The sequence below is a fragment of the Sardina pilchardus genome, chromosome 20, assembly GCF_963854185.1.
Source record: "Sardina pilchardus chromosome 20, fSarPil1.1, whole genome shotgun sequence".
Taxonomy (NCBI): Eukaryota; Metazoa; Chordata; class Actinopteri; order Clupeiformes; family Clupeidae; genus Sardina; species Sardina pilchardus.
The window spans coordinates 7,136,621-7,147,886 of record NC_085013.1 but is presented as its reverse complement, the minus strand read 5'-3'; the positions used below and the strand labels follow the sequence as shown (position 1 = coordinate 7,147,886).

The following is an 11,266-nucleotide window of genomic DNA, read 5'->3' as shown; positions in this document are numbered from 1 at the left end:
AAAAAAAAGAAGAAGAACTAAGAACAGTTAATCACTCCCTATACCTACAGCAATTTCCTGTGTGTTAGCTGCACTGTGTACAAACCGCAGGACAGTGTTTTATGCAAGTTAAGAAAAGAAAACCATATTAATACCATATTAACTGTCCCTGGGTATTTCCCTCATAGCTAAAGAAATTTTGCAAAATCAATGTAGAAACCTCAGCTAATAGTTGGGAATTACGGTATGTGATCAAAACTTCATTCATTCCAGTGATAAAGAATACATTAAGTTTACACCATCATATCCGGTATGTCTTAATATTTCATTTTAATAAACACTTATTTAACAGCATACACTGTTTTAACAGTATTTAGATAGATCTCTAAAGACCTGGATAGTGTACACAGTGTAGTATCCTGCAATAAGTTAAATCCTCCACCAAAAAAAAAATGTTAGAAAACTGGAAAAGCCATCCTACTGGAAGGGTTCGTAATCTCACAGTATTACACCCAACACTTTCACCATTCAACTACCCATTCATATTTACATGCAGTGCTCATTGAAGGGCAAGCATGCATTCAAGTAAATAATGTTTATGAACGACCGACGCGGGTAAGAACCAATTGCAGCTTGTGTATCCCTACTATATGCAGAACCGGGGAAACATCACCCCCTGTTGGTGACAATACAGGAAGACTGCAGGAATGATTTGGGGAACGAAGCAAGCAACAATAAAGCTCATAGTGACAGCATTCGTGTTTCAATAAGATTTGCTTGTTTTTGAACATTGAGTGCAATGTACTGCATAAACATTCATGCTAGTCATAAATATGCATAACGCTCCTCCACCGTTTACTACACATGCATCCATGTAAAGGAGCTTCTCCCTGAATGTATCTCAGATAGTACACAAATGACTGCACGTTTTTTAAAAAACTCCAGGTAGAAAAACCCGTTAGAAAGCATTATCTCTACTCTGTATTTTACGAGCTATTGGGTAGACAATTTGATATGTAGGCATGTGCCTCTTCCATGCTCACACTCGATAGGTCTCTCTCACACACACACACTCTCTCTCTCTCTCTCTCTCTCTCTCACACACACACACACACACACACACACACACAGTGAGGGAGGCACACTGCAAACGTATACATTTTCTTCATATTTTCCTCACGTTTTGCCCAGTCTGAGTTGTGGGTGATTGTAGGTTTTCACTTCTGCATGTAGATGATGACAATGCACAGGGTTCCGACCAGGCCTAGCGCCTGGATACCCAGAAACCAGATCAATGCCCAAAAGAGTAGGTACACCACTGGCTCCACGATCTTCTCCCCGAAGTACAACTGCGTGAATCCTATCTGTCGCAGGCACTTGTTCACCTCACCGAAGAACGTCCCCAAGCGCTCACAATCGTCCACTTCCGCCGCCGCTGGTTCTGGAACAGGCGCTCTTTCAGCCTGTGGTCTGGGCGCGGCACGGGGTCGCGGCCTGACCCGCTAGTCGCCATATGGAAAGAGTGAAAAGAACGTGAATTAGGTTGGCATAGTAGAGTTCCCTCACCCATTACAATTGGTGCACATAGCAGGGCAACATATTTAATCGGATTGGTACAATGGGTCAATATTCTTCGGCCTTCCACCATACAACAAACCAAAACTTGTTGACTTCTTTACTCTTGGCAATAATTTCTTAAACAAACTATATGGCAGACTATCAACGCCTGGAGTGGTTGAGCCAAAATAAGACGCACGTGTTGTTGCCTAGGGCTGTTTAGGTCAGGAAAACCTCTGAGGGACGATGTATCCGATACTATGTATTCTGATTATGTGAGCTGCTTATCCTTGCAATGCGCGCGAGTGTCAGTGCCACCAGCATACATCTGCTCTGGTCATTGCCATAAATACAGAGGCTGAGCACGGGCTTCTCTGGAGGGAATTAAGTTACACTTCCAGACCCCGCACACTGAACGATTCAAAACAGTAACGACGTCAACTACAAAAAATATATAATCTTGACAGACATCAAGTACATTTCAATTGGAACTGGCGGCTACGATCAGATGCTCCGGGTTCGTCACATTCAGAGAAGGGGTAGCTTCAGTCGATTTATCGTAACGTTATTGTACATTCACTAGTATTAACCATGCGTGCAAATTATGTTATGACTAAGCCCTTTGAATGATCCCGGAAGTTGTTAGAGGTTGTTAATGCTGTACAACGGCAGTTGGTTTTGTATGTTTACAATCTGGTGTGCCCGTTTATGCAGTCGTATCAAATCAAAGCCTCTTTAGAACTGGTCGAGAGTGTTTTCATTATCCACATGCGTTGAACTGCAACAAAACACTTGCTTGTTGCACTAACGTTATTCGTATTCAAAGGCACCACAAAGCTATATATTTCACCGTTGTTGGATCTAGATCCAAGTCATACATTCATTAGTCAAAATCACTGCAAACCAGCTGCTGAAGAGCCAATCCGACCTGACATACCTGTTCCGTTAGCCTGGGAGAATTCATGTTAGCAGGGTAGAGGTACTCATACCTCCGATCCAACTCTGCGATACGACGATGAAGTTCTGGGACATCATTCACAGTAGATGTTTCGGTCGACATTTTAAACCAAATAGTTGTAATACTATTCCATGAAAGTTCTCCTCTACGAAAGGTTGAAGGTACCCAACGCTAGGGCGGTGGAAGGAAATGTTTGGGGAGAGTCTTCCGGGCCTGCACGTTGGTGACTACCCTGCCACCTTTAGGCTCCTCCCAACGTTTGCATTTGGGGTGGTGATGTGTTCACCGACTTCGGTCTGATTAGTTTTACTTTGCTGGGAAAGGGGTGGATAAATATGTTTTTTGTTGTTGTTGTTTTTGTTTTTGCTATATGCATATATGATATATTAAAAATAATAATAATCTGCACCGAAAGCATGATAAATATCTTCCGTATTATAAAAAAACCTTAACAAGTTAGCATTTATTTTTTTCCTTGAGCAGGTTCATAATCATGATCAACCAGTTAACATACACAACATGAAGCGCCTTTATTATTATCTCAACAAAGAAGCAGATGAGGTTCACGACCACAATGTAACAAAATTTTACAATGACGTTTCAGTTCGTGAATGTACTCCAGGCAGAATACTGACAGGTACTGCAATAGAAGTGTATATAGATATGCAAAGTCCATTGAAAGTCCACTGCTGACCAATCTAGTTACGAATATCTATGTCCGTCCTGCTAGTAGTAGTCCAATCCAATGGGCATGTACGTTCCATACGCGGCCTATGAATCAGTCACATAAGATGGCGACTGCGGAGCCGGTGAGTAACGACAGCTATTCCCGAGAAAGTGGTCATAAAAAACTGCATTTAGGCAACTTAAAATTAAAGTCGAGCCGAATGGCATATTAGAGAGACGTAGATATTTCATATCGTTTTGCTGTTTATCGTGGCCCTTAAAGTGGTCTGAAATTGGTCTCTGTCTGCCTCTGACCTGATAAGTTGGGAGTGGACTTGACACGCTTTTGAGTCTCCGAAATTAACGTTAGCTTACTAGTTTTCAGAAACTCCACGGCATATGTAGGCCTGATATGCGTGTTTGGCATATAGAAAACGAACAAACATGCTGTTAATTAATCACGTTAGATATACTCAATCTTATAACCAACCACAACGTGTAGTCGTTAGCACGCTAGCCAAATTGACGATAAACGGCGAACGTTGAAGTTAATATTAGCCTAGCGATACTCGGCTAACATAACCCTATGTGGCTTTCTTGCCTCTATCTGAAAGTACATAAAGTGACTTGCACAGGTGTTGGGAGTGTTCACAGCTGTCGACCCAGAGTGCCTGGTCAGCTAACGTTAGCTCATGACAACTCGGCACACTTCTTTTTGGTGGACGGCAAGTTTCTAAGTTTTGAAACTACATGGTTCCAAATCGTCAACGTCAAGCAAGCCCCCACCAACTACAATCCGCCCCCACTCCCCCATATGAAATGAAGTTAAAATTGATTTTCTTTATTACCACACAAACCCGCCGCTGTATTAACCATTCCAGGTAGCGTGTCCTTTTGCCTCATTAATGTCTACCATCTGAATTATGGCTTGATATCCCAATGCCTCTTGATGGCCAGCTTTTTACCCCGTTGGCCTTTAGCAAATTACTTTGCAGTCCCAGCTGGAAATTCCATAAACGGCTCGCAGGCCGCAGGGCATAAGGGTCCTGCATAATAAAAAATATTATAATACAATACAATGATTCAAATGTTTACATCCTTCTATAATTGCAAAGTTATGTCAAACTACACATTTATAAACAATCCGAATTGGTCTCCTAATTGCATGGGTATAGATTGTGTACTATCAATATCAATGAGTTATTTTCTTATTTACAGGAACTTAGTCAATCCCCTACCAAACATTCAGAGGAAAATTCGGAGGAGACGAGTCTTGAGGTTGTAAATCCTGAAGGCTATATCAAACACCCTCTACAGAACAAGTAAGCACTGTAGCATAGCCTGCATTCGCACACGTGTGGGAACTAGCAGCAGAAACAGTTGGAATTTCCTCCAATGACCCATTATAACATGACTCTTCTTTTCTCTGTTGACAAACCCATTATTCTGATAGAGTACATATATATGTACTATTAATAATGATCTATTGCCCTTGCAGCAATACATTAGATTGCTTATTCAAGATATTGTGCTTCAAATGTTCATTTTGATAGATATGCACCCCTTTAACAAATTTATCATTATTTGTATGATATGAAGCAGCAATCTCTTGCTAATCATATGTATAGTCAGGGATGGTGGGCTAATCTCTGCATTGGCCAGAAATCGAAGCACCTGGAGTATGCTATGGAAAAATACTACACTATAAAATGTTATGATGATTTACATCCAGAATCAGTCCAGTTGTCCTGTGGAGTATTCCAGAAATTAATCAGTGGGCATCTGATGACTAATGTTGCTGGTCTGCCTCCACAGATGGTCTCTTTGGTTCTTCAAAAATGACAAGAGCAAGACTTGGCAAGCCAACCTACGGCTCATCTCAAAATTTGACACAGTGGAAGACTTTTGGGCGTAAGACTTTGAACTTCATACGGTTATACTATAAATGATGGACCAATAATAAAAGAATTAACACTTATTATTTATTTATTTATTATGCTTTTTTTAAATTCTGATTGTGCAGTATTTTTGACATGTTTAATTCTTTCCACATTAACCATTTTCTTATGTCATTTTAGATTGTACAATCACATTCAGCTGTCAAGCAATCTGATGTCAGGCTGTGACTACAGCCTGTTCAAGGTGGGTGTCAGTTAATATCTATATCATTCTTGTAATCCCTGATGTACATAACCAGAGTGATGCGTTTTCAAAATGTCCAGTCCATGAAAATCATAATCACGGTGTGACGCCATAGACGACCAGTTTAGAGATTAAATAAAAAATATTGTCACCACATAATGAGCAGTGACAATACAATTCAGCACCCAATAATTAAAGGCCATTGTTTCCAGTTACTGATGGCACTGCTGTGGCTGTCTCGTTGCCATGGCCAAGTTAATGGTCACACCTTTGCTTCCGTAATGAGCTTGCATGCTTTCAGTTGTTGTCACTGTGGCTTTGTGGGTTAAATGTGGTGTGTAACTCTTCACGTTGCAGGACGGCATTGAGCCCATGTGGGAGGATGCCAGGAACAAAAAGGGCGGCCGTTGGCTTCTCACTCTCAACAAGCAACACAGACGGGTTGAATTAGACCGTTTCTGGCTTGAGACGGTGAGGTCAAGTCTAGTCCCATTTATTTATGTAGCGCATTTTTGCATGCACAAAGAACAACCCAAAGCGCTTTTCATGCAGACATCAACACAAACAGACAAATTAACACATAATTGACAATAAATACAAGCAAAAACAAAATGCTGGATGAGCCGGTGTGCGTCTGTGTACTGTAACTCACCAGCTAAGTTTTCAGCTCTTCAAGGTCAAAAGTAGAATGTAGTATTGATTCTGATGAAAACGAAAGAGTTCATTGTACAAAGTTACCGACAAGTTGAAGACCATGTACGAATGGTTAAGATAATGTTGTTATTCCCTCTCTGTTGCTGTGTACCTTCAGCTGCTATGCTTGATCGGAGAGGCCTTTGATGACTACAGTGATGAGGTTTGTGGTGCTGTGGTCAATATCCGAACTAAAGGAGACAAAATAGCTGTCTGGACGACAGACTTTGAAAACAGAGATGCTGTCACCCATATAGGGTAAGACACAAATACGCACAAGCATATATGCATACAATGCAGCAATCTAGTGTCCTATAGAAAATACAATTCCGTGAACTCATACATGCATTACTATTACTTACATACTCATATTCAGACTTATTATATGGCTCTTTAGAGTGCTGCAGAAAGTTCCATTCACATTAATGGGCCATTCTAACATTCAGAGGTTTGTTAAATCTTTATCATGCCCGCTGCAAAATATATAATGGCTGTAAATGGCAACAGGTTTTGTGCTTCTGATTTGAGTCATTCAAGGTAAGCGAACCAACTACTCGCAGAATGATATGAAAGTGAAAGTCAGCAAGTAATACGTTGCCACACAACACCTGTTTATGTGGCAAACTATTCGTTTGGTCAGTGGAAGCCACAAAATGACAACAGAATCATTTTGAAAGACCCATTGTGTGAAGTTTCTTTACTTCTTTTGGCAAATAGCCGTATAATAAGCGGGATAATGTAATTTTGTCCGCCGGTCATTATTGGAAAATAAATCTATTTTGGGCGAAGCAAGACCCCGACGCTGTTTGGCCTGTCTGGACTTATTGTCCGATAATCACCAGCAGACAATACATTATCACTTACATGCTTTTCGCTGTAGATATTACCAGCCGTTAAATGACATTACAGTGAGACAAATGTGTAGAGCAATGCATGCAAACTCATACTCTGCTTCCTCCCCTGTGGTTTGTCTAATAGGAGAGTGTATAAAGAGAGATTAGGACTGCCTCAGAAGATGACCATTGGCTTCCAGTCCCACACTGACACGGCCACTAAAAGTGGCTCCACTACCAAGAACAAGTATGTGGTCTAAAGGCAGACGCTCCTGCTCTATGCCTGGTCCTCGTGTCGGACTGTTCAGGCCACGCCATCTCCTCACACAGATATGCCAACTCGCAAGTGAACATCCAGACACTCGCACTCATACACACACACACTCATACACACACACACACACACACTACAAACCAAAGCTATCAGACTCGGACTATTCCGAAACACATATTTACACGGCAACATACTGTACACATGGGCGCATGTGTACAGTAAACCAAAGCTACAGTAAAAAGCTGAACTTCAGATTTGTACTGCATCATCATGCCTTCCTTAAGCTTACTGAACACTTTGACAAAAACACACAGAGATTCAGCAAACACATTCACAAACAGTGCCTTTGACGTTTTTTTATTTTATTTTTTATTTTATTTGTAAGTATTTGTTTTGGGATTTCTCCCCACAAGAGGGCGCTCCAGCATCACTGCTTCGGAGAGCTCTCTAGCAAGTGCCTCTGCACCAGTCTAAAGACGTCACCATGGAGACGTCACACATTTTCTTCATTCTCTAATGACCCTTCAGCAGAAGGGAGTCAGTCTGAAATTTGAAAGTAAAATCACAAGTAGCATTCACACCGTTGTGCCGTCAGAACAGTTTCACAGCAAAGTGTTTCATTAGATGCAAGGTGTTGGCAAAAAAAAGTGTATGATGCTTGGGGTTCAGATGCTTCCCGTAGAGTGCGCATATGGGTCGCCAGTCTTGCATGTTAAAGCACTACACACCTCTCCGGTGGAAATTGACCCTCAGCTGAAATGCACACAGACTAAATCATTCATGGTCCCCCAAAAAATGCACCTGGTATCAGGCAAGAGTGGTCCGTGTGTAAGGAAGTGTAAAATATTCAATGTGGTCTTATAAAAAATAAACCTCAATGTTGATTTATTTAATGTTTGAAAGAAATAAGGAAATTGTATAAAAAATGCAATATGGATTTCTGTTGTGATGTTTTCACATGGCACTGGCCATGCCTTTACACCCAATATTTAATTTATTTTGACATTTGATGTTAATTCAACTTTTTTGCATTTCCTTTAGAATGCATGCAATCAAAGCCAATGTGATCTTCATGATTGCCTTTTTTTGGCATATTAACATAATTAAATCTTTGGTTTTTGCAATTCAATACAAGCGTTTTTTATATTGTGAATTATTCTATGCAGATTTGATCTCTACTACATTCCTTGTGAGAATTTGTAAGATAATTGAATATGCGAATATTAACTATTGCTGTTAATGGAATGAATTGTACTTTGATTGGGATTGGCCTTTGACTACTCAGTCAGAGCACAGCAGTATTTGAAATAAAGGTTTTTGAGAGTTTCAATTTATTTCACTAAAATTGACAGTACCATGCAAACTCTACGTCAAAAACCCAGCAGTAATTCCCAACACCCCATCCCGTGGTCAAAGCAATACTTGAAAGAAACTGTGTTTTGAAGTCGATAAGTGAACTGTTCATTGTACCACTCTTTTTCCACAAGTTTCCAAGACAAAGCATTTGTAAAGCCACTAGCAAGTAATCAGCAATCAATCATTTACATACTCCTTATCAAGAGCAAACAATGGCTGGTGCCTCAGCGGATTTGTTTTCTACCTCTTCACCGTGACATGCCACTGAAAACGTGTGAAGGCACATCAGTGATCACTCCAGTGAGGTTAGGCTGTACATCTGGAAAGTGTTGATGACGGGCTCCCAGCATGTCTGCTTCCATGAGAGACTTTCCTATATGCCTCACGAGCACTCCGGAGACTATCAGACCTCCCATGAGTGCCCCTGGTTGGCTTATCTAGATGCCTACGGAGTGTGCTCTTAATACTTGTGTACAATTTGTGCGTGTCCAGGTCAAGTGCAGACTAGAGCGGAGTACAGAGAGTGAGGTTAGACCACAGAAGTGGGGCTCATCATTGCAATCTCATGTTTAGCCCATGTGCCAGCACACATCAGTGTAATTGCTTTCGATGTCCATCATGTGGAGTACAAACATCCACCAGAAATGGCACTCTTCATGTTTTCATGTTGTTGCACGGTGTAGAGCGCTCATCTGTAAGATTGGCAGAGCAACTCCGTTTGTGCCGTGTCTGAGGATGTCCTTTTGAAAATGGCAGTATTTATTCATTTATTTATTTCTGTGTGCAAGCTACAGTTACAGTATTTATGGAACTTTCAGTATTTATGGAAATTTACACCAGCATCTGAGCAGTGTGGTTGTGTCGGCCAGAGCCACAGCTTTTAAAATTCTTTTATAGGAAGATGTAACCACAGCAATATGGGTAAGCATTACTGAAAAACAAAACCCCTCTCTGGCTCCACATCAGAGGGTGGGGGCTGAAGGTTGTTGAAGACAATAGTTACTGAACGTGTAAGCTTCAGAAGTCCAGTATTTTGTGGGGTTTTGAAGGAAGAGACAAATGGATATGGACACATATTACGTTTTAAAGGGTCTCCCGGTGATACTGCATCATGTGTGTAATCGCTCTAGCGGGACTGTATATTATTCCCTGTATAGTCGTCCACTCTTTCTGTACTCGGTTTCAGCATCTAAAGCTCTGCTTTGAGGTTTCAGGTGTCAGTGATCTCAATTCTCATGCCTCACACCAAGTCCACCGGCTGCGAATGTAGAATCGGAATGGATGGGTGTCGGGAGTGCCCATAAAATGTGCATGTGCTGAGGGGCGGTGGTGGGACGCGGCAACCAAACAAACAACGCTTAAGCCCACAGCACTGACCCCCATTATACAGACCCCACCAGTCATCGATTGGTCGAGACATTGAGAGTGCAAGGGGAGAAAAGCTCCATATCCCTTCGGGTTCAATAAATGAGCCTGAGTCAAGAGGCCAGGCAGGCAATCAGTGCTAAAATTATATATATATTTCACAAATGCCAAGGCTTTGGAGCCTCCACCCTACAACCCCTATAGGTTTAATCTGTTTATTCAGAGCGAGCTTCTCCACGTTGGGAGTGTGTGTCTAGTGGGGGACGAAGACAGAGGCTCAGCTGGTAAACAGCAGATGATGTCCCAGTCTGACAAAACTTAAGGGGGAAAAATACCGCTGAACCGTGTTCACAAGCCCTCTAACCACCACCATCACACCCATGCCACCTGAAGTTGAAAGTATATGGTTGTGTCAAGAACTGAAATTATCCCCCAGCCAGAGTCAATAAACAGAACTGTATTTCTCAGTGGTCTCGGAGCCATTGCTGTTTGCCATATCAATAGCTGCTGTTGCCTCTAACCAGTCATTAGATATGGTCTTGTTTGTCTTGCTTGACAGCTACATAGATTTATTTGAGGAGCGCACACCCATTTAACGCTTTGTGGAAGACGAAATTGGGGGATGTCACTTTCGTGTCTGCAGGGGTAGCGGGCGCAGTTAGCTGAACTAATGCAGAGGAATGTCTAGGGCTCCTGGCGGATGATCAGAATGGAGAGGGGGGATCAGGCCATCGCTCACGGGGCTCCGGCTGCCCCGCGGGGAGGCTCTAAGTGCCTCAGCTTCTTACCTGCGGCCATGGCGCCACTGAAATGGGTCTCAGCAGTTCGCCCGGTGCACTCGTCACTCTCCCTCCCTGGCCGACAATTCATTCACCTTGGCATTGGCCAAGTAAGTTTTTAAACACTCATTTTTCATCCCTTAATTTCTCGTACGTGCCTGCGACTGAAATGTGCAGAAAGGTCAGATAAGCTGATAAGCATATTTTTAAAAAAGTGAGTCTAGCTGGGCATGCTGTTTTACCACCTTGCTCGATATAGATGAGCTGGCCTACTTGTCTCTGGCACACATCTGGCCTGAGTTGTCAGCAGCATCGATCTTAAGACTTTTGAACTCTACGGGTAGCCCTCATCCCTAAATCCTCACAGTTTTTTGGGGTGGTGTATGGGCCTGAGTGAACATGCATAAAGAATCGGCTTTGCTGAAGCTGCACTGCTGCACAGTCTGAGGGTCATTCTCTTTCCCCTTAAAATGAGCAGATAAAAAGTATAATTTTGCTTACATTTCTAGTTACATCACATCATGTTAGCACTGCCAGAAGAGGCTCTAAGCCGAGTTGGTGGAGCGTGGAACTGAAAACCAGGCAGAGCCCTTAACCAAGACGGCCCCCTTAATTTGATCTGCATGAACAGAAATTAGGCCCCCAAGGAGACGGGCCCAAGAGC

General features: G+C 42.2%; 2 protein-coding genes across 2 annotated transcripts; one reads left to right on the top strand and one right to left on the bottom strand.

The window, feature by feature from the left end:
• Positions 1–2: 2 nt before the first annotated feature.
• On the bottom strand, positions 3–2,734 carry fam241a (family with sequence similarity 241 member A). Its single transcript, XM_062522081.1, has 2 exons — positions 2,474–2,734; positions 3–1,481 (listed from the first exon to the last, which is right to left on the bottom strand). The coding sequence occupies exons 1-2, from the start codon at positions 2,594–2,596 to the stop codon at positions 1,197–1,199; spliced, it is 408 nt and encodes a 135-aa protein (XP_062378065.1). The 5' UTR covers positions 2,597–2,734; the 3' UTR covers positions 3–1,196.
• A 457-nt stretch (positions 2,735–3,191) lies between these two features.
• Positions 3,192–8,432, top strand: eif4eb (eukaryotic translation initiation factor 4eb). Its single transcript, XM_062522080.1, has 7 exons — positions 3,192–3,303; positions 4,379–4,482; positions 4,976–5,071; positions 5,239–5,302; positions 5,660–5,773; positions 6,114–6,253; positions 6,974–8,432. The coding sequence occupies exons 1-7, from the start codon at positions 3,268–3,270 to the stop codon at positions 7,086–7,088; spliced, it is 669 nt and encodes a 222-aa protein (XP_062378064.1). The 5' UTR covers positions 3,192–3,267; the 3' UTR covers positions 7,089–8,432.
• The last annotated feature ends 2,834 nt before the right edge of the window (positions 8,433–11,266 follow it).

What these genes read in the sequence shown, in the direction of transcription:
- fam241a (XM_062522081.1), bottom strand. Translation starts at nt 2,596, where the DNA reads ATGTCGACCGAAACATCTACTGTGAATGATGTCCCAGAACTTCATCGT. An exon ending in CTCCCAGGCTAACGGAACAG is followed by an intron (nt 1,482 to 2,473) that starts GTATGTCAGGTC and finishes TATGGCGACTAG; the next exon opens with CGGGTCAGGCCGCGACCCCG.
- eif4eb (XM_062522080.1), top strand. Translation starts at nt 3,268, where the DNA reads ATGAATCAGTCACATAAGATGGCGACTGCGGAGCCG. An exon ending in ACAGTGGAAGACTTTTGGGC is followed by an intron (nt 5,072 to 5,238) that starts GTAAGACTTTGA and finishes ATGTCATTTTAG; the next exon opens with ATTGTACAATCACATTCAGC. An exon ending in ACCGTTTCTGGCTTGAGACG is followed by an intron (nt 5,774 to 6,113) that starts GTGAGGTCAAGT and finishes GTGTACCTTCAG; the next exon opens with CTGCTATGCTTGATCGGAGA.